Source organism: Crinia signifera, chromosome 2 (genome assembly GCF_055691185.1).
Source record: "Crinia signifera chromosome 2, ASM5569118v1, whole genome shotgun sequence".
Lineage (NCBI taxonomy): Eukaryota > Metazoa > Chordata > Amphibia > Anura > Myobatrachidae > Crinia > Crinia signifera.
In genome coordinates this window covers 359562846-359588659 of record NC_139218.1, presented here as the reverse complement: position 1 = coordinate 359588659, position 25814 = coordinate 359562846, and the positions used below count along the sequence as shown (strand labels likewise).

The following is a 25814-nucleotide window of genomic DNA, read 5'->3' as shown; positions in this document are numbered from 1 at the left end:
GTACAGTAACAGAGGGGCGTGTCTATAGGCTATTGATAGAGTGTGATGAATGGTCTCTGGAAAGACAAAGGGATTCACCTGAGCCAGTCACAGGATACCGTAAACAAATGTGAATGAATGGATTCTCCCCTCCCCCGAGAGTTCTCTTGGAAAGCAAGAGAAAAGCACACAGGCAGTTGTGGTTCGAACTCGACGCAGAGAGGATGGGTCTGGCCTCGCCGGGAGGTTCCTTCCATTACATATGGATTTGGACGTGATAAGTAAATATGTATCATCAAACTGAATTGTGCGCCAGGACTAGGATATGATTAATGGACTGGATGTTTAGGAGTATTATGATGCAGAGAGCTACGTGTGAGATATAGGAAAGATGTATTCTAGGAGTATGAGTAGCAAAAGTGATGTTTTGATCTGTTAAGATAGGATATTGTTTTACTGGTTAGATTGAGATTTACAACCCTGTATCATGAAAGATTGTTAGACCATAAAGTGTAGGCCTATCGGCTGTGTGCCATGTGCTCAGCCATGTGCTATCATCATGGATTGTATTGTGTTTCACAATAGCTACATATAGCAGCGGTTGGTAGATTATGGATAAACATATAGATTGGTATTTGAAAGGATAAGCTGTAGTGATTAAACTGATTTGAGCATGGTGGATGCTATTACTATGTAAGCAGAATGAGGCCTAGAATCAATTGTAGACATGTGCTCAGGCCCCGGCCTGCAGTGTGTCCTTTGTGTAGGTAAACGGTTAACATTGGTGTTTGGACTGGCCCATGTGTGTCCTAGTGTGGTTGTAAAGGAGTTTTGTAGTATATTGTATGGACTCTTTGTATGCAAGTGAGTGTGTTTGCTCAAAGGGACGCATGTATTTGAACGCATGTGTAAGGCTATGCGTGAGCATGTATGGACTCTTTGTATTGAAGAGTGTGAATGCTTTGTGTAATATCCAGTGAGAATATCTAGATAAACTGGCGGATAAAACCAACTTATATTTAACAAGTGTTGTTAGCATGATGCTCGGATGGTGTGTGTAATGGCATGTGATGTGATTATGATATAGCTAGGCCTTGAAGTGTATAGTGCCATTTAACTGCTCTGTTCAGAGAAGTACATTGTAGCTTAATGATATTTAAATTGTGTATGCTACAGGTTTAGTGTGTTTGATGAATGTGCAAGTTATATTCAGGATTGTGAGTATCGCATGATGCAGGTTAGAGGTAATTTGGAGTAAATGTTGTGGATAGAAATTATGAAAGTACAGTCAGTTTATGTTTGATTGCCATGATTGTTAAGGTTCCTTTGTGTGCCATGTGGAGGAATCTAAGATGGCGGAATGCCATGCGGCAGACCAACATGTGTTCTGGCCAAAATGGCCGACAATCGAGTTCGTTCATGCTACTGTATAGCCACGCCTCCCGCACGGTATTCACATACACATGTATATATATCACTGAGGTTAGCTTTATTTAAGGATGCTGGAGTAATAATCGTTATTAATTATAATACCTGTATTGTTATATTTATAATCCATGATACAGTTTCATCTGCTTACACTTATAAATAATATTCATTGATTATAAATCTGGACATTCTCTTATTGATTGCGTGCGACATGAATAAATGGACTTTCTTACTGCGCTCGCCACACTATTCTATTCTCAACTCCACGCCGACGTGGATAGTGGGGGTATGAAAAGGTCGGAGGACGCGTACCGCCGCCCCTCGCGGGCTCGCTGCGCTCGCCACGCTTCAGGTTCACGTTCATCGTGGGGTGGCGTTAAAAATTGTGGGGGCCATTTAAGACTTCAGGGGGACTATTAGGGCTCTGTGGCCCATTTAACATTGTTTCCTATGGAAAAATCGCGGGCATTGAGGCATTTAACACTAAAATCGCGTCCAATCACACTTTTAACATTGATCCCTATGGGAAAATCGCGGGCATCGCGTCGCACCCGTTTTTTTAGTGCAGGCGATGACCGCGATTTTTTACCCCCGATGACCGCGATGGACATCGTGGGCGCCGTTCTAGGTAAAGAGTACCAAAAAAACTGTAAATAAATAATTCATTATACTTTTTCCAGTATGGGAATTCTCTTCTTGATGCACGATCCTGTAAATGTCCCGGGAACACATTTGCATGAAGCCGCGACCCTAGAGCGGTTTGGCTGAGTGCACTAGTGTAAGTGCACGGTGTAAGAAATACACGCATCAGTGAAAACAAAGAAATAAATAAATGACATGTGAAAAGTATTTTACGGTTTTCCACATTACCATATTGCCTTAAACTGTGGAATAAACCACAGATGCGGGGACTAAAACACTTTGCTCAGTGTAATGTAACGCTGCATTAATATACATTTTCTGGGAGAAGTAAATGGAAAGTAAAAATAGAAAGAAAAAAAAAAAGAGGTTTTGAAGTAGAATAAAATATTCCTGCCTATGCAGCAAGTTTAGCGCTCAGCATTTCATGCAATCAATTCTACTAATGGCAGAGTAGTGCAGGACCACTTTGCTGCAGGCAGACACTGGTAGGCACATTCCAGGCAACAGCTCCGGCCTGACAGCCTCTTGTTATGCAATAATTAAACCGAAACTAAAGTAACTACATAGCAAAAATACATTTATAAACTGCAGAATCATCACAAAGCTGAAATAACAATGAGCAAGTAGCTGAGATACCGAATTGGGAATAGAAGAAATAAATCTTTTTGATTGAAAAGATTCTCGGTGCCAGACACTATGTAGTCTTTAGGCCTCGATTTTAGCATGCCAAATGGGCTGGGTACAGGGAGAAACCTCCTCTGGTTTTGGAGTGTTTCTTCACTTGCACCTAATACCCCTTGCAGATCGCACCTAATTACTGGGTTCATGCTCGTTTGTTGCTGGTTCAACCCGGTAAAAGGTGCGATCTGAAAGGGCTTACCGGGTCCAGCAAACAGGCATCAACCCGGAATTAGGAACCGGTAAAAAAGCAGGGTTCAACTTCTAACCAATTCGTTGCTGTGCAGTGTGAACGGGTTAATCGGGCTGAGCGACCCGGTTCTCGTTCACACTGATGGAGGAGGCACTGCTTGGAGCATGCGATTTGATGTGCGATGCGGTTTAGTACCTGTTCATACCCCCACTATCCACTACGGCATGGAGTTGATTTTCTATAGTGTGGCGAGCACAGCGAGCCACCGTGTCCGAAGCATGGTGAGCGTAGCAAGCCCCGCGAGGAGACACGGATTACTTGACATGTATTCCACGGCTGCTTCGGGCTCAGTTAATACATGTCAAGTAATCCGTGTCCTCTCGCCACGCTTCAGGCTCGCCACACTATATAAAATCAACTCCATGCCGTAGTGGATAGTGGGGGTATGAACAGGTACTAAATCGCATCGCACATCAAATCGCATGCGGTATCGGGTGGCGCCGTGAAACTACACAAGTACCGAAATATGTTTGATACTAGGAGAGGCAACACACAGTGAATTCTCCACGAACTATAAGAATTAACAGTAGGAGCTGACTAGGGACATAGCTACCCAAGAGGTATAGGAATCACTATAAAAATAACACACAGAAATCCCCATGCAGGCAATGAAGTCTACGGTCTGCGAAACCCAATGTAGGCAACAGCAGAACTTAATTTCCCTGCAGTGTGGCATAAAACAGGTTAAATACACCCTCTATATTTAACTACAAGACTCACTTCCCTGCAAGGAAGAAGTGTACTAAACTAGTAGACGTAGAACTTGGATACAATGTATTTGAATAAACAACACTGACGCTTGTATAAAACAGCAACATTCCATTTACAAAGTAAAAACTTTTCTATTGGACAACCAAGCTGCAATAATAAACGGGTTGGGATCATTTGGTCTACAGCATGATGGTCGACAGTCATTAGTTCGACATGGGAAAAGGTCGACATGGGTCTATGTCGAAAGGTCATTAGTTCGACAGGTCATTAGTGTGACAATGTTTAGGTCGCCAGTCAAAAGGTCGACATGGGGTGTTTCACTGTTTTTTTACCTGAATGTCAACACAGTCGACATGGACACAGTTTAGAGTGCACTGCATCCCCTCGCATCGCTCCTTATGCACACTATTTTATTCTCCCGCCACGCCCTAGTGATTGGTAGGGCATGAAATACCGCCTGTCGGCACATGTCGGCTCAAAAAAGCAGTGAAAAACCCCATGTCGACCTTTTGACTGCCGACCTAGACAATGTCGAACTAATGACCTGTCGAACTTACGACCTGTCGAACTAATGACCTTTCAACCTAGAACCACGTCACTTTCCTATGTCGACCTAGACCCATGTCGACCTTTTCCCATGTTGACCTAATGGTGTCGACCTAATGACTGTCGACCAAATGACCGTATCTTATAATAAACTCGCTGACAGTAAAAAGATAGTCACACCTGAAAATACAGGGGAAATCAGGGCCGTCTTTTCGTATTGGCTTAATGGGCACTTGCCCAGGGGCCCCAGGTGTATAAGGGCCCTCATATAGCTGAGGATCCCCTTTTTCCAGGGATACCAGAATTTTGAAAATCGGCCCTGGGGAACTGGAGATATCCAACTTCAAAGCAGCAGTCCACATCCGACCTGTCAATTGCAATTCCCAGTCATATTTCTCAGGTTCTGTCTTACTTAGAGTTTTTTCTGAGTTTTATATTTTTGTCAATGGATTGCTCTGGCTCAGTCCTGATCTCTGATCCCCAAGTCCCCAGCACCTCCTGAAAGTTGTGACTCTAGGTTTTTATACTATTGAAGGCTAAGAAATCTATTTCCAGATAATGGCGATATCTGCAGTCAAACAAGCTGCCCTTCCACCGGAAAATGACGATTATTAAGCCCACTCCATTATCCAACCCTCCCCTGCGTATAAAACACCCCCTACCTCACTGGAAGTCATTTACAAGGGACCCTTCATTCAGCTCAGTGCCCCCTTCCACACGTTAGTGTTCTCCCTCCCACCACCTGTGCAGTAATGGAGTAATTAGCAGAAGTTACTGCTCCAGGTCCTTCATGTTGAATGGAAGATAAAGCACCCCCTGCCACCCGTGGGACATCAAAGCTGCTGCTGATACCACCCCCCACCCCTAGGAGGGGAGAATGGGTAAGGGCCCCAGTGCATTGCTTTGGCCAGGGGCCCAAACTGGTGTTAAGACGGCCCTGGGGGAAATATATTCAAAATATGCAATAGCATAATAAAGTGATTTTCCTATAAACAACAGAGCAATAACCTATACACATAATACGTGCAAATCATTCATTACAGCACCCACATTGGAGTTTTTAATCACTTTTTCTTGGCTATATTGCACATCTTACTATTATCTTATTAAGAAGGTGGAATCAGTACACCTCTCTTTTTTAATAAATAATAATAAAAGTTAAATTTTAAGTAAGTGGAAACTATCAGTTGGACCTATCGCAGAAATATCCTCTGAGTGCACCCGAAAATTCTCTATCTTTTTCTTTTTCACTTAACCAGATCCTGTACCAGAGCAGGGTTGCACCACTTTCTTTCAAAATACATAAATACTAAAATATTAAAAATAAACCACTAATGATAAAGAAATAGGGGACAAAATTTTTGCAGATACGTACAAAAGGACACTCAAAATCCTCTCTCAACAAACTCTCTGGGAGCGATCAGCGCAATTAAAAAAAAATATATATATATCACTCTCTCCCCGATATTCCATCACTTTAGCTAGTGTGCGATAAACAATTGAATCATCCCATTATGTCCATAGAGAATGAGGACAAATATATGCAGAGATTATCATTGCTAATCAGATAAGGTAATCAAGAAATATGTTGATATCTAATATAACAGATATGGGCGTTAATGGGAAAAAGAGAGAGAAAGGGACAAGGTTCTGGGCATGTTTTTTTAAGCAAGACGGTGGTGGACTAAAATGTGCTTAGGCCAGGCATGTCCAAACTGTGGCCCTCCAGCTGTTGTGAAACTACACATCCCAGCATGTCTTGCCAAAGTTTTACCATTCCCTCATAGCAAAACTGTGGCAAGGCATGATGGGACTTGTAGTTTCACAACAGCTGGAGGGCCATAGTTTGGACATGCCTGGCTTAGGCACAAGGGGAGGGGGCGCACTGCCCTGCCCTTCCCAGCAGAGCTTGATAGTGGTCTGCGTTCACACACCAGGTTGCATGCATAGCATTGGTTTTTGCCAAGCCTGGATATGCACCACCTACTGTGGCAGAGGATATATGTGTGCCTTCTGTGGCACAAGAAGCCGCACTAGGACATCCCTGCAGTAGCGCACACAGGGGGGTTTCTGAGTACCCAGAACCCCCCCCCCAGGAGTCCAAGGGAACTCAGCTGAAAGCTGAGGGTCCCCTCTTTTCATGGGTACAAGAATTGTAAAAATCCGCCCTTGGGAACCGGAGATATCTGACTTCAAAGCAGTGGTCCCCATCCAAGCCTGTTAATTGTTTTTCCCAGTCAGATATTTCAGGTCCCGTCCGACTTAGAAATTTTATGAAGGTATATTCCAAAAGCTGGGACTCTCCCCCTTTGAAGGACACTAGTAGCTTGTCTCTACTGTTCCCATAACCAGAGATATCAGCCTTCCAGCAGCTGGTTACTGCTCCAGCTCCACACACCTGGTATGTAGTTTTATATACTCGTTGGCAGATTGCTCTGCCTCCTGAACTCTGATCCCCTAGTCCCCAGTAGCATTTAGTAGGTGGGATTCTCTAGTTTTTAATTCCATTATAATCTAAGAAATCTATTTCCGGGAACTGGAGATATCTGCAGTCAAGCAAGCTGTCCTCCCACCAGAAAATTATGAATAATAAGCCCACTCCACTATACACCCCTCCTCTGCGTATTAAACATCCTCTACCTTGGAAGTTACTGTATGTATCAGGGCCCCTTCATTCAGCCCAATGTCCCCTTCTCCCACCTCATCTCCCACCATCTGTGCAGTAAAGGGGTAATTAGTGGAAATTACTGATCCAGGCCCTACATGCTGAGCGGTTGATATAATACCCCCTACCACCCGCGGGACATCAAAGCTTCCCCCACCCCTACCGCTGGAGGATTGGTAGGGGCCCCAATACATTGCTATGCCCAGGGGTCTATACTGCTGTTTACACCCCTGTATGTATGTATGTATGTATGTATGTATGTGTATATATATATATTTTTTTTTATTATTATTATTTATATACATTTGGTCTATCTATAATACTTTAACTGACCCGGCATATACTGGGTGTCCATATCCGTGCTTTGCTCCGCCCCTCTGGAAACCCCCTTCTGAAAATCCTGCATTTGCCCCTGCCCTGACTATATTCATTGCTGCCAGTGAAGAATCAAATGTGTCTTGAATCATAATTACTGGCAGAATTCGTTAATGGCCTGGAGGTACAAGTTAGGAGCCTGGCAATGACGAAGAGGGGGAAGGCGATGTGGTGCGGCAAACATTGCCTGGCGTACCATGCATGCTTTTACATTCCTACATGGCAGATTTGACCTTTAGTTTTGGAATGTTATAGTCTCGTTAAATACAACCAGGACAGACCAATAGAAAGGCTAAGAGCAATCTTCCTGTGAGGAGAGAGTGACTGCCTGCAATGAGAATGCCACTACGTACCTGGGAAGTCCCAGCCACATGACCCAGGATGGAGACCAGCTGGCATCATACTCGTTTTCATTGATTGTGCTCATTTCTTCATTGACTTGTGTCTGCTCTTCCAGAACCTCCACCTCCAGGGCTTTCAGAGCAATGACTGAGGAGGCCGCACTGGCTTTCAGCATGGCCACTGCTTCACTGTGACTCAGGTTAGTCAGGTCGATGCCATTTATACTGAGCAGAACGTCCCCTGGAATAAATATAGGCAAAACATTAGTATATGCAAATAGTTTCCTCTACCATGTACCTACATCCGCACTGTACACATAACTAAGGGCCTTATTCTAGTTCACTCTTTCTGACAAAATCCTTCTTAGATGGACAGAACCATGTGCACTGCAGGGGGGGCAGATGTAAAATGTGCAGAGAGAATTAGATTTGGGTGAGTTATTTTGTTTCTGTGCAAGGTAAATACTGGCTGCTTTATTTTTAAACTGCAATATAGATCTCATTTTGAAGTAAAACCCCACCTAAATCTAATTATATCTGCACAAGTAACATCTGCCCCACCTGCAGTGCACATGGTTTTGTCCATCTAAGAAGGATTTTGTCAGAAAGAGTGAACTACAATAAGGCCTTAAATGTTCTAAACTACCTACTAACTGGATGAAGATAAAGTACAAGCCAATCAGCTCTGCCATGTCCCAGGCTGTGTTTAAAAAATAACTGTTAGGGGCTGAATGGCTGTATCTCCCTCCAATGTTTAGTAAATAGACCACTAAAAGTGGAAGATACAGCATAGGGCATTAAAGACATATCCTATTTAAATAAAAACTAGAAACTACTGGTGGCGTCTACATCATTTGCCACAGAGGTGAGACAAATACATTAATAAATATAATCTAAAAAAATTATTATACTTATACAAATGCCTAAATAAATTTAGAAACAAAAGAGCATAAACGTGATTTCAAACAGTACACAAAGCTAGCTATTGTATAAAGTCCCATACACACTAGACCAGTGGTAGCCAACCCTAGCCCTCGAGAGCTACCAACAGTTCACATTTTCCAGACAACCTAGCTGCTGCACAGCTGCACTCATTAATCACTGACACATTTTAAAAGATCCACAGATGGAGCTAGTTAGCTCACTTGTGATTCTGTGAGGAGATCTGCAAAACATGCACTGTTGGTAGCTCTCGAGGACTAGGGTTGGCAGCCCCAGAACTAGACAATATATAGTTGATGATATATTGTTAATGGTATATAGTTCATATTATCCAGTGTTTTTGCTCAATATTGATAACGCTGGGTGCTCCCATGGGTTGGTATTGAAGTCCTCCATTGTCTGTACATGCCGTATTATATCGTCAACAACTGCATGTACGGATGGGGATCCGGGGTGCCGGATGACTGCCCGACAGGGGGGATCCCGACAGTCAGCATCCCAACGTCAGAATCCTGACAGGGGGTATCCCGACCCACAGAGGCTATTCTCCCTTGAGGGGTTCCACAACCCCCATAGAGGGAGAATAGAATCTGTGGCGAGCACAGCGAGAATGCAAGGGGCTTCATTTTACTCTCCCCCCTGTCGGAGCACTGGCAGTCGGGATTCCAACGTCGGGATACTGACCGTTGGGGTCCTCCCTCTCGGACTGCCATACCACACCCAGGGATCCAATGATGTCAATGAACAATATTTTTTCAGTGTGTATTGTTTACTTCAGAGGCATTCCCAGTCCCAAGGATATCATGACATCACCAGTGCACCCATGCCATGCATTGTTGGATTGGGGATGCCTCAAAAGATGAACGTGGAGGTTGCCATGGGACACCTGAGGACCAGGTGAGAATGAAAAAAAAACAAAAGATATTCCGAAATCTGGAAAAATCCCCTATCCGAAATGCTCCAGTCCAGTGCATTTCGGATAAGTGATACTCAACCTGTAATAGAATACCGGCCATTACAACAATTCTAATCCAAATTCTAACAAATCAAAACACCTATATAAATACTCAATATTAATATTACGGCTTCCTTGATCTAATCAATTAAAAGAAAAATGAATACACTGTGGCTTATTCAATAATGTTAGTTTTGCCAACAATTCACATTATGAGGGGTATCCGATTAGTCCTGAAAATGGTTTATTCTGTTTTTCATGATTTTTTTTTTTACATTCCCAACAATTCCCCCCCTATTCAATTATACCGTTTTTTTGCAGACAAAAATGTTTCCTTTTTCTGTGAAAAGTGCACATTTATCTACGATTTGGTTTTGCCTGCAAAATTCCAACAAACCCCGGGAGAGTCAGTTAGTTAGCCATGGAAATAACCGCAGCTAATAGGACACTGCACATCATTTTAAATCTTTAATTTATGTGTAAATACTGTTTTACTATTTCAGCTCCAGAAACTGTGAATCCCGTCTCTACTTTTGAAGATTATTTTTACAAATTATTTTATCATTAAAAAACATTGTTAGGCATCATAATAGCAGAGACGATTCCATCCAAGGACTTGGTTCTGACCTCTGCTACTACATACTTTCCAAAATAACCCTCTCCAGGAGGGATAGAGGGGTAGGTGTATGGAGCAGTGATAAGGGAGGAGAAGTGGTTAAGTGCCTGGTACTTTATCACCGGCCAATCAGCCCCTAACTGTCCCTTTATAAACCCAGCCTGTAACTTAACACTCAGGAGCTTATTGGCCGGTGATAAAGTACCAGGCACTTTATCACGCCATCACTGCTTCTTACATCTACCCCTCAATACTCTATTACTGGACTTCCCTCTTAATTTATGATTGCCATCACCTGTGTTGAAACACCTTTCTTATCAATGAACCTGTTCAAAATAGGGGATAGCAACCAAAAATGAAGTCCAGGAACGTTCGGTCCCTCCTGGTGAGGGCCACATTGGGAGGTATGCAGTACTATGGGTGCCCACACACAGTGTGATGCGCATCGCGTCTAGTTCAAAACGTATGCGATGTGCTAAAGCAGAATGTGTTTTGAACTAGGGTCATTCTAATTGACTCCATAAGCTACAAATCTCTCATCTTACTGAGTCAGTGTGACGCGGCCTGCACAACTCCCCGCCCCCCCACTGTGTCCCTCACAAACATGCAAAAGGGATGTGTTACGATGACCCATCCCCTTGCATGTGCCCGCAGCAGGTGAAATCATTCAATGGTCGGCGAACCATCTAATGATGTGGAGACTGACTTATATTTCCGGGCTCCCAGGACGAAGACAGGGCGGGCTCCTGATGTCATGTGATGTCAGCCGCCCACCCCCCAGCAGGAATCGGCCTGCCCACATACCCATGGGAAGCCCCAGCATTTTCATGGGGACACCAATGAAATGCTGGGCATTCCCCTGTTCCAGTGCCACCATGCTTCCCTACTGCGAACGGCCTGGCAACACTGTTAATCTCCGAGACCGTTGGCAATCAGGGTTTGCACATGCACAGAAATGCGCATGCCAGATCCCGATGATCAGGGTAGAGCCCGAATTTGGTTCACTCCATGTGAAATAAAATTGGCCCCTAAATGCGATGTGATCTAGTTCAAAAAGTACGTGCAGCGCATAGTATTTGTGCTTTGCGGCTTCCGCGCATCGCATTGGAAACAGGATGGTACCAGGTATCGGCACCTTATGAGCCGTCGGTGTTCGCACATCTTAATAATAACATTTCAGCTGTAACAAATGATGCATTTTATATTCCACAAAGTCCTACTCGTCTGTAGCAAAGGAAACATAAAATCAACCTCGTTTAATTCTGCTGTCTCTTGCGAGACATCCGTGAGGCTGCACGCTAGTCACAAAGATGGGCAGCTCTCCGCTCTTACTCCCCCGGCCGCCAGCCACTGTCATGCCTAATGATTCCATCGGGGCTTTCTTCACCGTAATGTGCTTTTCCTGGCATTTAACACATTGGGCAAGATCCTAAAAGATAAAAAATGACAGAAAGGTCAAAGTCAGAGTATGTTATTCAAATGACAAAGTCAGCACAAAGCCATGTCTGTGAGTAATATATGTGTCTCCTGATATGTATAAATCCCACACACGTTCTATTTAACATGGGATGTTGGTATGGGAAACCAATCAGACTCTACTTCTTATTTAGCACTTTCTAGAAGATAATAGATAGTATCTAATTGGTTGCCCATAGCAATGTGAAATAGAACTCTCATCTTAGTAACCCCCCCCCCCCCCCCCCCCCCCCGTGGTTAACATAACCTGTGCAACATACACTACAAGCCAATAAACACATGGAAGGAAATATATGCTAATATTTCAAAATACTATCATGGTATCCTGCACCCCCACCTGCCCCACATGAAGAGAGTGGAGAAGCGGACCAATTAAAATGCTGTCCATAGCAACCAATCAGCAGCTAATTATTATTCTGGAGAAGGTTATGTACTTGATAAATGCTTCCTCTAACCTGATTCGTTGCTATGGGAAACCTCTGCACTAGTCCACCTCTACACCCTCCACTGCTTGATACATCAACCCCTAAATGTACTTAGGAGAATGATGTACTTACATGTTACATATCTACTGTAGAGTGCCTAAGGCGCTGGGCACTTACCCTGATAATAATAATTATTATTATTATTAATACAGTTCCCCAATGATTACAACAACTGGGCAAGTGTCTTATGGTAACAATGCTGACCTGGTTTTATGGTACAGTTGTATTTTTAAGCTTTTCACAGTCCCTAAAGTGGCCCCAGGGAGGATGTAAGTTTAACATGGCTGGTGTACAGACACATTAGGGTTACATTGAAGATGGTTATGGGGCCTACACATGGGGAGATGTGCCGCTGAGTGTTCCGAGCGATGCTAGATGCCTCAGATTGCTCAGCACACAGCTCCGATGCATAGCGATGTTTGCTGAGCGATCTGTCAGCGCCAGTATTCTCCAGTGAGAGCCCTGGCCCTGACGGGATGCGGTCATTTGGTCTACAGCATGATGGTCGACAGTCATTAGGTCGACATGGGAAAAGGTCGATATAGGTCTAGGTCGACATGGTTCTAGATCAAAAGGTCATTAGTTTGACGGTCATTAGTTCGACAGTCAAAAGGTCAACTTGGGGTCTTTCACTGTTTTTTTAAGCTAACATGTGCCGACAGGTGGTATTTCATGCCCTACCATCCACTAGGGCGTGGGAATAAAATACCATCAAAGTGGGCATAGAGGGAGAATAAAATAGAAAGGGGACGGTGTGCACTTGGACCAGGCAGAGGGATGCGGTACACTTATACGATGTCCATGTCGACATAGACACCAAAAAATACTCATGTCAACCTTTGACCATGTCAAAGTTTTACATTTCGACCTTTTGCTTCTATCAACTGTTTGACCACGCCAACTTAATGCATGTCAACCTTTTTCATATTTCGACCTAATTACTTTTGACTAATAGTGGTCGACCATTATAACGGTTGACCTAATGACCCATACCCTCCCCTTTGACCCCCAGGCCTGTGTGCAACCCATCCTGCATATATATATATATATATATATATTATGTTAGAAGATGTCTTTCTTTAATACTCTATAATAAGACACTGTTTTACAAAAAAAAGCAAAAAAACATTAATAGGGCCTAATTCAGACTTGATCGCAGGACAATCTCAAAATGGGCAAAACCAGTGCAGAGAGAGATTTAGGTGAGGTATGTTCAAACGGATATCTATATTGCAGTGTAAAAATGAAGCAGTCAGTATTTACCCTGCACAGAAACAAAATAACACCCTTAAATGTAACTCTCTCTGCACATGTTACATCTGCCCCCCCCCCCCCCTGCAGTGCAGCATAGTTTTACACATTTTGAGAACACATTTGCCCTGCGATCAGCTCTGAATTAGGCCCATAGATCCTAACTGAATAGAATTGCAGTGCGATATTCAGGATAATACTTTTGGATTGCTCCCCTGCAGGGGGTCTCCCTCTGACTCTACCACCTATTCTGGTGTCACCCGTCAGGTAGCTTATTACTGGTAAACAAATAATAACGTCACAATGCATTTACCCTATGCGCACTTGGCCGGTGATGATACACTTGCTGCATATGATGATGAGTTTGGCCGTTTCCCACCTCTCGGGTTACGTTACCAGCTGGATGCTTTGCAGGCCGAGATACCGTCAGATGGACCCGCTCGCCACTACCCTTTAGTAGAGCACAGAAAACAAGATGATTCCTACCCTATTGTAAAAATATTCTTGCCTGGACGCCCATGAGCCCGAGGACAGAATGACGTCTCTGCAGTGAAATGTATTGTCCTACTTATAGAATAAAGCAAAAATACACCATGTACGGTAACAGTATGTCATAAAGCTTCCAGTAAACCCTCTCTGCTTTCAATACACAGTGTGTTAAATAGAATGTGATTTACTAAAAGTTAATTGCAGAATAGAAGATTGCCAGGGCACTAATGATCTTTACAGAGTAACATTTGCTAATTCACAAAAGCCGAGTGCTGCATTATCTGGAGCGGTAGGGACAGAAGGAGAAGTCCAAAAAGGCCCAATTAACTGAGTATAGACATTATAATAGCATCTTGAAAATGTCTTTTTACTGCAAATTAGAGGCTGAAGTGTATAATTCCGCCAGCTATTGTTGTGTGGCTTCGCTACTACCTGCTCTCTGATTTAACTCCTCACATTCAATACTTGTGTTATTTCTCAAAGAGATATAGATTAAAGGTTATAAATGAGCAATCTTAGCGCCTGATTCAGAGATGGATGAACGCAGTGAAGCGTTGACTTGCCATTGCGCATGTGCCGGAATGGCCACCCTGCCCGTGAGCCGGAATGGTCGCTCTGCCCATGTGCTGGAATGGTTGCTGCGCCCACATGCCAGAATGCGCTTTCCGTGCGAAAGTTACGGTTTTTGGGGACGTTCTCGCATCCCTCCTGGGGCCGCCAGTGTCCCGTGGCAGGGGGGGCAGTTGTTAATCCCCCCAGCTTGAAGGGAATAGACGCTGTGCGTATGCACACAGCATCTATTCAGCAATGCAATGGGGAGAAAACAGGGCGTGACCTGAGGCCATGTGCCCTTTCTATAGGCCATGACCCCTTTTCAGCGGGCATGCGAGTGTCCTGATTAGCGAGACACAGATGTTGGGAGGTATGCGGAATGGCTGTGTCTAGATCCGCTTCAATCCTTTGGCAATGATGTGACGTTAGGTGAGGGTGGAAGTTGTAGTTGCCCTCGCAGCATATTGTATTTTATCTTTCATTTGTGTAGGTTATTTCATTTGATTGCAGCTGGATTGTACCCTCGCGGGCTCGCTTCGCTCGCAACGCTTCAGGCGCGGTGGCTCGGTTCACTCGCCACACTATTATATTCCCCCCTCCAGGTCCCCGTGGACCCAGGCATGATGGGAAATGTCAGAAGACAGAAGGGGTTCTAGCCACAACCATGCCAGAATGGTTGCACTGAGGATTTAGTTATGAAGTGACAATTAGGAAGCGCGTGTAGACAATAATGGGGAATGGCTTTAAAACGCAGACGTGTCGCCATCATTTTGGGGGCATGTGACTGCGATCCTCTATGCAATCAAAAGGACTTTGGCCACTCAGGGCAAACTGTATTAAGCCTGAACAAGAGATAACAGTGATAAAGCATCAGCCAATCAGCTCTTAACTGTCAGGTTACAGGCTTTTTTAAATGACAGTTAGGAGCTAATTGGCAGGTCATGTATCACTCTTTATCACCCTCCACTTTATCTCTTGTTAAAGCTCAGTACATTTAGCACATAGTTTCGCAGTACAGTTTGTGCAGCCATACGGTTACTCAGAAGGTCTTTCATTGACTGATGTGTATCTGATAGATGCACCTTCATAGTTCCATAGCTGATCTGATTTACTCCAGTAGGTGCCTCAATACAATATTGGGTACTTGTGTATTATCACGGCGCACCCGATTGTAAAACCAAAAAATTGTGTCGCTTCGCATGCGATTGTACCCGATTTTTAATTGTACAGGCACCCAGATGCCTGATTCCTATGTCAAATGCCCCCCCCCCCCCCAGACCCGATTTTAGATTGTACACCTACCCTGATGGGTAATGACTATGTTAAATGCCCCCCCATGGTTAACGCCACCCCACTATCAACGCCAACCCTAAGCGTGGCGAGGGGCGGCGGTAGGCGTCCTCCGACCTTTTCATACCCCCACTCTGCACGTCGGTGTGGAGTTGATTTTATATAGTGTGGCGAGCACAGCGAGCCACCGAGCCCGAAGCGTGGCGAGCGGGCACGCATTACTTCACAAGTATTACGCGTCCGCTCGCCACGCTTCGGGCTCGGTGGCTCGATGTGCTCGCCACACTATATAAAATCAACTCCACGCCGACGGGGGTATGAAAAGGTCGGAGGACGCGTACCACCGCCCCTCGCGGGCTCGCCACGCTTCGGGTTGCTGTTGATAGTGGGGTGGCGTTAACAATGGGGGGGCATTTAACATAGTCATTACCCATCAGGGTGGGGATACAATTAAAAAATCGGGTCTGGGTGGGCATTTAACATGGGAAGTATCCCAAATCGCGTCGCATGCCATTATAATGACATGCGATGCGACACGATATTAAAATTGTACACTCAGCCCGGGGAAAGGCTCAAATCGGGTCCCATCGCATACCTTAATTAGTGGTATGCGATGGGCGCCGTGATAATACACAAGTACCCAATATTGCATATTTCCGCACAGCTGTTGCTTACACATGTGTAAATATGAAGGCATTTACATACATCTCTGAACCGGGCTCCTACTGTATATAGAGAAATGTTTGGGCCTGATTACTATGCTATAGCATTAGAAAGCCCTTATTGCATATTGCTGGCACAGGTGCATAAGCTGTACACCAATATTATCCAGAGCATTGCTGTCTAAATTAATCAATATGCCGCCAGACTGAAGAGATCCAGCTCATAAATATGGCTTCCTTTCAAATCTCCGCCTCATCCTGTCTATTTACAGTTTCCGATTTGAATCGATTCCCCTAGAATTAGCTAGATGAATAAGACGGCTTTCAATCGATATACAACCAAAGTAAAATCAAATAAAATGACCTATACTAAATATACCACCTGGTATAGAAGCAGTAACTGGTATGATCATTTTAAGATATGACAGCATAAAAGCTATATTTTTTAAGTAAGTGCAGTACAGTATATTGATTGCTTTTATACACAGATGTGTCCTTAGGCATCTTTTCTGCAACCACGCCAAGCAGCCCCTCTTGGAACGCCAGGGCGCGTGAGAATCTTTTAGAATCTGGCGCTACAACACCATGCTCTGCATACCAGCAGCTGCAGCATTCTATAGGCTGTGCTTTAGACCAGTGGTTCCCAACCCTGGTCCTCAAGTTCCCCCAACAGTGCACGTTTTCCAGGTCTCCACACAGAATCATAAGTGACATAATTAGCTCCACCTGAGGATCTTTTAAAATGTGCATGAATAATCTGTGCACCTGCCGGGTGACCTGGAAAACGTGTACTGTTGGGGGTACTTAAAGGACCAGGGTTGGGAACCACTGCTTTAGACATATATTAACCCTTTGAGCCCCAATGTTGCTGTATGCAAAATATCCGCTAAAAATGCCAGGGCCGTAGTCGAGGAACATAAATCTCTTTAGTTATCGCCGGCAAATGATCTGAAGTCAATTCATTAAAGTTTAGTTGGTACTCTTTACCTAGAAGGGCGCCCGTCGCGGGCATCGCGGGTACATTTATGTCTGGCCGCGACGCGACCGACGCGATGCCCGCGATTTCCCATTGAAACCCATGTTAAACATGGAAATCGTGTCGGTCGCGTCGCGGCCGGCCATAAATGTACCCGCGATGCCCGCGACACGATGCTCCCGATTTCCCATAGGAATCAATGTTAAAAGGCGCGATGGACCCGATTTTACTGGAAAATGGCTCAATGGACCCGATTTGGCCATAGAAATCAATGTTAAATGGGCCACAGAGCCCATTAACCCTTAAATGTCCCCCCCAATTTTTAACGCCACCCCACGATCCACGCGAACCCGAAGCGTGGCGAGCGCAGCGAGCCCGCGAGGGGCGGCGGTACGCGTCCTCCGACCTTTTCATGCCCTACTATCCACTAGGGCGTGGAGTGAGAATATAATAGTGTGGCGAGCGCAGCGAGCCACCGAGCCCGAAGCGTGGCGAGCGCAGCGAGCCCCGCGAGGGGACGCGGATACCTTCACAGGTAGACGCGTCCCCTCGCGGGCTTCACAGGTGTCGGCGTCGCCACGGACACCTGTGAAGCCCGCGAGGGGACGCGTATAACTGTGAAGGTATCCGCGGCCGCTCGCCACGCTTCGGGCTCGGTGGCTCGCTGCGCTCGCCACACTATTATATTCTCACTCCACGCCCTAGTGTATAGTAGGGCATGAAAAGGTCGGAGGACGCGTACCGCCGCCCCTCGCGGGCTCGCTGCGCTCGCCACGCTTCGGGTTCGCGTGGATCGTGGGGTGGCGTTAAAAATTGGGGGGGACATTTAAGGGTTAATTGTGCTTATTTGGCCTCTGTGGCCCATTTAACATTGATTCCTAGGGCCAAATCGGGTCCATTGAGGCATTTAACAGTCAAATCGCGGTCAATCAGCCTTTTTAACATTGTTCCCTATGGGAAAATCGCGGTCATCGCGGGCATCGCGGCCATCCCGATTTACCCGCGATGCCCGCGATTTTTACCCCCGACGACCGCGATTTCAATCGCTGGCGCCCTTCTAGGTAAAGAGTACTGTTTAGTTAAATATTTCGCCCAAAAAGAAGCCTTGCTCTGGCATTTTTAGCGGATATTTTGCCCATCACTCACAGCAATGGTGGCACTCAAAGGGTTAATGTGATCGCTGGCTGATGTGATAAAAGAAAAGGCCAGTTTCAGTGACTAAGCTTCAGAAGTGGTCAAATGGAGAGTGATAAACAGCCAGCCAATCAGCTCCTACCTGACATTTTTCAAACACAGTCTGTGACATGGCAGGCAGGAGCTGATTGGCTAGCTCTCCATTTTATCACTTTTGAAGCTTAGTGCATCTGGCCCTGACATAGGCCCTTATTCTAGTTCACTCTTTCTGACAAAATCCTTAGATGGACAAAACCATGTGCACTGCAGCGGCGTAACTATAGCACTGCAGCCCCCGCCACCGCGCGGGGGGGCGCTGTGCATGTGGGGGCGCCGGGGGCTGCGGTGCTATAGTTACACCCCCCCCAATCCCCCGCAGACTTACCTATCTCGCTGGTCCCGGCGGCTCCGTTCTTCTGCTGAGGACCACCACAAAATGGCCGCCCCCATATAGCACACAGTTCTCTGAAACTGTCTGCTGTATGGGGGCGGCCATTTTGTGGTGGTCCTCAGCAAAAGAAGAACGGAGCCGCCGGGACCAGCGCGATAGGTAAGGCTGCAGGGGATTGGGGGGGGGGGGGTTGCATGGGCGGCGGGGGATTGGGGGTGCGCCCAAAACTTAGTTACGCCACTGGGTAGATGTTACTTGTGAAGAGAGAGTTAGATTTGGGTGGGGGGTTTTACTTCAAAGTGAGATCTTCATTGCAGTGTAAAAATAAAGCAGTCAGTATTTTCCCTGCACAGAAACAAAATAACTCACCCAAATCTAATTCTCTCTGCACATTTTACATCTGCCTCCCTGCAGTGCACATGGTTTTGTCCATCTAAGAAGGATTTTGTCAGAAAGAGTGAACTAGAATAAGGCCCATAGTTAGAAATCCCAAGGACTGTATATGGAAACACAAGTGCACAATGTTAAGTATCCTTCAGAACCACTTGTTTCTGCAAAACTATATTTTTCAGCAGCTACACTGTAGACATAAGAGAACCCAGTGTAATAGCGATAAATGCAAAGTGTGACCCGACTTCTGACACCCCAGCACTGTCCTTTTCAGGATAATCTGCTCCAGCATAGATCTCTGTACAAGACACAACGGCGTGTTCTGGCACACGCATCCAGTGTTGGCGTGCTTAAAAAAAATAACATGATTCACATCTCGTAAGCCAGATTTAATGATTTAATGAGTCCATCTGTGAAAAATTATTTCTGTGCTCACTGTTATTTAATCTATTTTCTGAATAAATAGTTTATGATTTAAAGGGACTCTGACTGCAACTTGTTCATTCTAGTTGTGTTGTGTACAGGAACGTGAATGTAACAACGCATTGCCTGTGTTTGGCAGAGCTCAATGCTACAGCTCTTGCCCAGTATTTCTTACATTGCGTTCCCTCTGAGTCACAAACTGTGGTTTATTTTCTACTTTTGAATGAAAAGCATTTGAGATTTGGGTCTGTTGTTCTTTTAAATCCCACTGAAGTCTATGCGAGTTACTAGCGCTTCAGAGGCTTACAAGAAAATACCAGTGTGTACAAGATTTAGATGCCGGGCAGAACCAAGTGAATATAACATCTGCCTGAGGCCCTTATTCTGGTTCACTCGCAAAGGCAAATTCCTTCTCAAATGGATAAAACCATGTGCACTGCAGGTGGGGCAGATGTGCAGAGAGAATTGTCCATTTGAGACAGAATTTGCCTTTGCGAGTGAACCAGAATAAGGGCCATTCCCCTGACCACACCTCCCTGCACACATCTGATTGGTCAGTGGTGACATAGTAGGGGTGATGTACCAAACCTTGTAAAGATGTAGGGGCATTGTCTGTCAAGCAATTAGACTTTCATTTATCTAGTACAGTGGTAGCCAACCCTAGCCCTCGAGAGCTACCAACAGTTCACATTTTCCAGACAACCTAGCTGCTGCACAGCTGCACTCATTAATCACTTACACATTTTAAAAGATACACAGATGGAGCTAATTAGCTCACTTGTGATTCTGTGAGGAGACCTGCAAAACATGCACTGTTGGTAGCTCTCGAGGACTAGGGTTGGCTACCCCAGATCTAGTACATAATGTTATAGTTAAAAATCTGATCGGTTGCCATAGGCAACCACTCCACTGCTCTTTAAAAATAAACTGTCATTACCTTTAAACACTGCAGTATTAATATGGAAATGATCCACAACATGTAATCAGAATGTCACCTAGTTTATTGGGCAGTGATCTGATACCTGAATAATCTGCGCAGCCATCTCCGGAGTGCCGTGCTTCAAGTCAAGCCCATTGATAGCCAGGACACGGTCGTTACTGTGTAGTCTCCCGTCCTGGGCGGCCAGGCCCCCTTCCAGGAGATCCAGGATAAAAACGCCAGCCTCGTCTGTTCTGCGGACAAGTTTTATGCCTAGTTGCTCATTGGTTCCCCTTTTATTCAGGGTGACCTGGAAGCTTTCTTCCCGCTGCAAGTTGCTGTCCAGGTGGGCCTGAGTCCTGCTGCCAAAGCGTCTCTCGCGGAGCACCGTGAGATGCAGCGCGGTGCAGGGCTGTGACAGTACCACCCTGGCGTAGTTATGAGACACGTTACTGATATCAAAATTGTTCACCTAGAAGAAAGAAATAATAATTATATATATATATATATATATATATATATATATATATATATATATCTTGTGGCACATACGGCATTTATTAAATGTTCACACAGGGTTTGATGAACCACTGGCCTGTATTGTATTCACCAATTGTCAGATTGGCACAGAGAGAGAGAATTTAATGTGGTTCTAGCATTCACAACAGCAAAGCATCCTGTCACTGTCTATACACTGGTCGGGGTATGGACAAGACCCCTGAATGCTGGACCGGACATCAAACTCTACATTCCGGAGCTTGTAGTGTCCGGGCCGGGGGTGTCCAGTCTAGAGGGTGCTGCCTGTGACAGCTGTCACCAGGGGAAGAGAAGGTAGAGAATAAAGCCTCCCTGTATGGTCCAGGCATGTAGCAACAACCGGAATGGTCCTGACCACACAGGGAGGCTGTAATCTCCCCTTCCCCGTGTCTCTGGTGAAAGCTATCACAGGCATCTCCCGGACAAGACACCCCCCGGCGTTCCGGAGTCTTGTCCGGATCCGGATTTTACTTAGTCCCCACTGGTCATCTAGCTACCCATACCCCCCAGCTGCTGCAGTGTTGGTCGCCCTGACCCAACACACACACACACAGTAGACTTTGAGGCTGCAGTGCCCAGATCCAGAACATTATGTTACTCCGACACTTATAAATATTTACTGCTGCCCATCATTTATTATTTACACTTTACTTACGTTATTCATATAGGAATCAGAGAATGAAATGAAGGACCTAGAGGACGAAGGGGTCAGAGATTTGGGAAATTGGATTTATATGTTATCATATATAACACCCGTCTGTGACTTTCAGCCTAATTCAGAACTCATCGCAAAACTACCTTTTTTTCTCAAGTGGGTCAAACCATGCTGCACTGCAGGTGAGGCAGATGTAACATGTGCAGAGACAGTTAGATGTGGTTTATTTTGTTTCTGTGCAGGTTAAATACTGGTTTATTTTTCCACTGCAGTTCAGAATTCAGTTTGAACACATCTAACCCAAATCTAACTCTCTCTCTTCTCATGTTACATTTGCCCCACCTGCAGTCCAGCATGGTTTTGTCTATTATATATAAAAAAAAAAGGTTATTTGCGATCAAGTCTGAATTAGTCCCTTTATTAGTCTCATTAGGAATTTAGATTTTGAATGATCTCTACCCTTTATCCCGATTTCACACTTTTTCAGGAGCTAGTCTCGAATACATTACTATGGGACCATTTGGAAGAAGGATGGGCAACACTGTATGGATGCAACTGCAGCATTCCAATACCCCCTCTGGTGCATATAGATGAGATTACAATCTGGATTCAAATAATTCTTTGACTTTCGGGTTGCAACTTTTCAGCCTGAACTGTTTGTTTAGTTCGGGGAGGTCAGGACACACAGAGAGGTGACAAATAGGTCACTGGCCAGAACATGTGGGAGAACAGATATTCAGGCTGATAGCACTGTCCACCTGTTATGCTGGGTACACACATTGGATTTTGAAATCATGTTGACAGTTTCACCTGTACATTCTATATGTCGGTATTTTGACCTTGTCGGGATTTTAAATGTCGGGATTTTGTCCTTGTAGGGATTTTGTCCTTGTCGGTATTATGACCCATTCGGGATTTTCACCCTGTCGGGATTTTGACCGTCGGGATTTTGACTGCATCATGGAGCAGATGTAACATTTGCAGAGAGAATTAGATTTGGGTGAAACTGAAATCTAAATGTCAGTGTAAAAATAAAGCAGCCAGTATTTCCTTTGCATAGAAGCAAATGAACCCAAATGTAACTCTCTCTGCACGTTACATATTCCCCACCTGTGGTGCACATAGTTTTGTCAATTAAAGAAGGAGTTTGATTTTGCAAACCAACCTGAATCATCCCCTCTGTACCACCCAAACTGCATACTGAATGACAGGCTGCCTGGCATTTTCGGGGAGTGGTGGGGCCAGGATTTGCATCTTCAGCTTTCTCAGATGACCGATGTTGCAAACTCCCCGGCCAGCTGTCATGATAGTGATCCGATGCTGCGTCTTTAAATTTAGGCCTCAATATTGTATTATTTAAAAGAGCTAAAGTGTGTATATATACATATATACTGTATATAAACAATATATAACAAATATGAGTGCTGCTAATATATGATTTCCTTCCTTTCAAATCAAGAGGAAAACGTTGGCGTATCTAAATATATTTTGAGGTAAAAGGTGAAAAAGTTCCCTGACCTCTGGTCTACAGTATATGGGACACTGAGCTTAAGGACAGGTCACTAGAAAAAGATCTTAGAGAGTTAGATTTGGGTGAGTTATTTTGTTTCTGTGCAGGGTAAATACTGACTGCTTTATTTTTACACTACAATATAGATCTCACTTTGAAGTAAAACCCCACCCAAATTGAACTCTCTCTGCACATGTTACATCTACCCCACCTGCAGTGCACTTGGTTTTGTCCAGCTAAGAAGGAATTTGCCAGAAGTGAACCAGAATAAGGCCCCTAGTTACATACTGTATTCCTGACTGTAGGTACTTAACCCGTCAAGTGAATTTGCCAAAATAGGTGTGAAAACTGCCAAGCAAACATTTTATTCATCATAATGACCTGTAATGTTTCCCTTATATATAGGAAATATTAATACATTTTAAACAACATTTTTTTTTTGAATTTATATAACAAATGTAAATGACGCTGGCATTTTTAGTGGATATTTTGAACAGAAATCTTGGCACTTAGAGGGTTAAAACACCACATAAACAGACAAACAAATATTTGTTTGTAACATTTAAGTTTGTGAAATATAAATCTGCAGGTATTATTACTGATGTTGGAACATGTCAATGAGACGCCTGCTGGCTGTGGTGGTGCTGTCGTACTGATCGGCACGGGTTAGGAAAGACGCTCGGTGTGCTATCTCAGCATGCAATTACTGCGCACAGAAGTCTGGTTGGATTATTACCGCATTAAAGTCAAGATTAATGGACTAATAAACTAAGCATCAAATGTTTACATGTTCACTGTTTCTCCGGCTGCATAAACTCTCAGCTGAGCAGCTGCTGCTGAAAGTGCTCACACATCAGTTACCATTAACAATGCTAAAAAGTGCAATTAGATATTTCTTTGCTTATATAACGTACAGTTGCATGGTGAATGCTGGCAGCTAGACGGGGATAGAAGGTAACATTCCAAGCAGCTTACTTGAAGTATTTGGTCACCAGCCAATAGCCTTCCATCTCTGGCAATGATGCCGTCCCGATATATTTCTTGAATGACAATATTTATCAAGGGAGTCTCGTTACCGCCAACGATGCTGATTCCCAGCTCAATGTAGGGGTTGGAGCGGTGAATTTCAATCGTGGTAATTTCTCCCTCTGGCAAACTCGCTGGGGGGTGCGTGGCTAGCAAGTAGAAACAAACAAAGAAAAGCATGGTTCACTGCCTGCCCGGATCAATACACTGCAGGGATCAATACTACTCTTCCTTCCACAACACAACACTATGATTTATTAAACACAACTCTAGAGTGTATATTGCATTGCTATATGTAACTTGTTTTACCGTTATTATGGTCATTTATTTTTAAAGCATCCGCTTTATGACGCAGTATCGTACCTTAGGGGGTCATGGACCAAAGTACATAAAACAGAAAAGATGGCGCTTCCCAAATGTGCGTACTGTGGGAAGGTACTGATACATAACAATGGTAGCTGGAGGTGAGGATAGTTTGAGGTGACTTCTGCAAGGAATGGGTGCACAAGATACTGGACCACAAACCCATACCCACCAACATGGCCCATTCCATTAGGTACAAAGGCCCTTATTCTGATCGGTGCGGCCCGATCAGAAATATGCGGTGATGTCCGTCTTGGCGAATCCCCGCCTTCCGTACGGATCGCCACCTCCGTCCGTATGCGGATATGTGGCGGTCCGCATGAATGTGGACGGGGATACGCCTCCTCCATGGTGGGAGCAGCCCCTGCATTCGATGGTCGCCGAACATCGAATGCAGGGCCGCACGCTCCACCAGGTCCCGCAACACAAGACCACACGGACACTTGTCCGTGTGAAATCATGTATGGGGGCGGGCAGCTGACATCCGGCGATGTCAGATGCCCGCCCCGTACCCACGCGTCACGGCCTCATTACCATGCATACGCCCCGCGTTTGCATGTGAACGCCCATGAAACGGGGGGCGTATGCATAGGGTAATGAGGCTAAGTAGCCCCTCACGCCCCTCTACGCCCCCTGTGCGGCGTATAAAGAATCCATGCGGCGAAATCGCCTGCACATGCGCAGAGTGACCTCTGCACATGCGCAGACGATAAACATCGGCAGGCCGTACGCAAGCGGGAATATCCGCACCGATCAGAATAAGGGCCAAAATGCTCTGTTTCTGGACTTCCCTGCCAGTGGCAGTTGCAGAGTTGGGGCTGCAGCACAGTCCAAGGTACTTGTGGATTATCACGGCTCCCACGATGGGCATCGTACATGAAAAAATTGCATTGCATCGCATGCGATCGCATGCGATTTTTCACTGAAAAGCATCCAAATGCATTGGAATTAGTATGAAACATGTTCAATGGCCCCCAAATGGCATTTTTCAGACTGTACCACCCCCACTATCAACGCAAACCCGAAGAGTGGCGAGCGCAGCGAGCCCGCGAGGGGCGGCGGTACGCGTCCTACGACCTTTTCATACCCCCACTATCCACGTCGGCGTGGAGTTG

General features: G+C 45.0%; 1 protein-coding gene across 2 annotated transcripts in view; it reads right to left on the bottom strand.

Annotated features, from left to right (window-relative positions):
* Positions 1-25814, bottom strand: part of LNX2 (ligand of numb-protein X 2) — a 132632-nt gene that overhangs the window by 15819 nt on the left and 90999 nt on the right. Inside the window, exons 4-8 of one of the 2 annotated variants that reach the window (XM_083169864.1) lie at positions 24286-24485; positions 20712-21080; positions 13657-13794; positions 11383-11560; positions 7631-7859 (exon numbers count right to left, since the gene is read on the bottom strand). In XM_083169864.1, coding sequence (XP_083025990.1) covers positions 7631-7859; positions 11383-11560; positions 13657-13794; positions 20712-21080; positions 24286-24485 — 1114 coding nt within the window. The remainder of the gene's footprint in view (positions 1-7630; positions 7860-11382; positions 11561-13656; positions 13795-20711; positions 21081-24285; positions 24486-25814) is intronic. The other variant, XM_083169865.1, reaches the window with a different exon arrangement.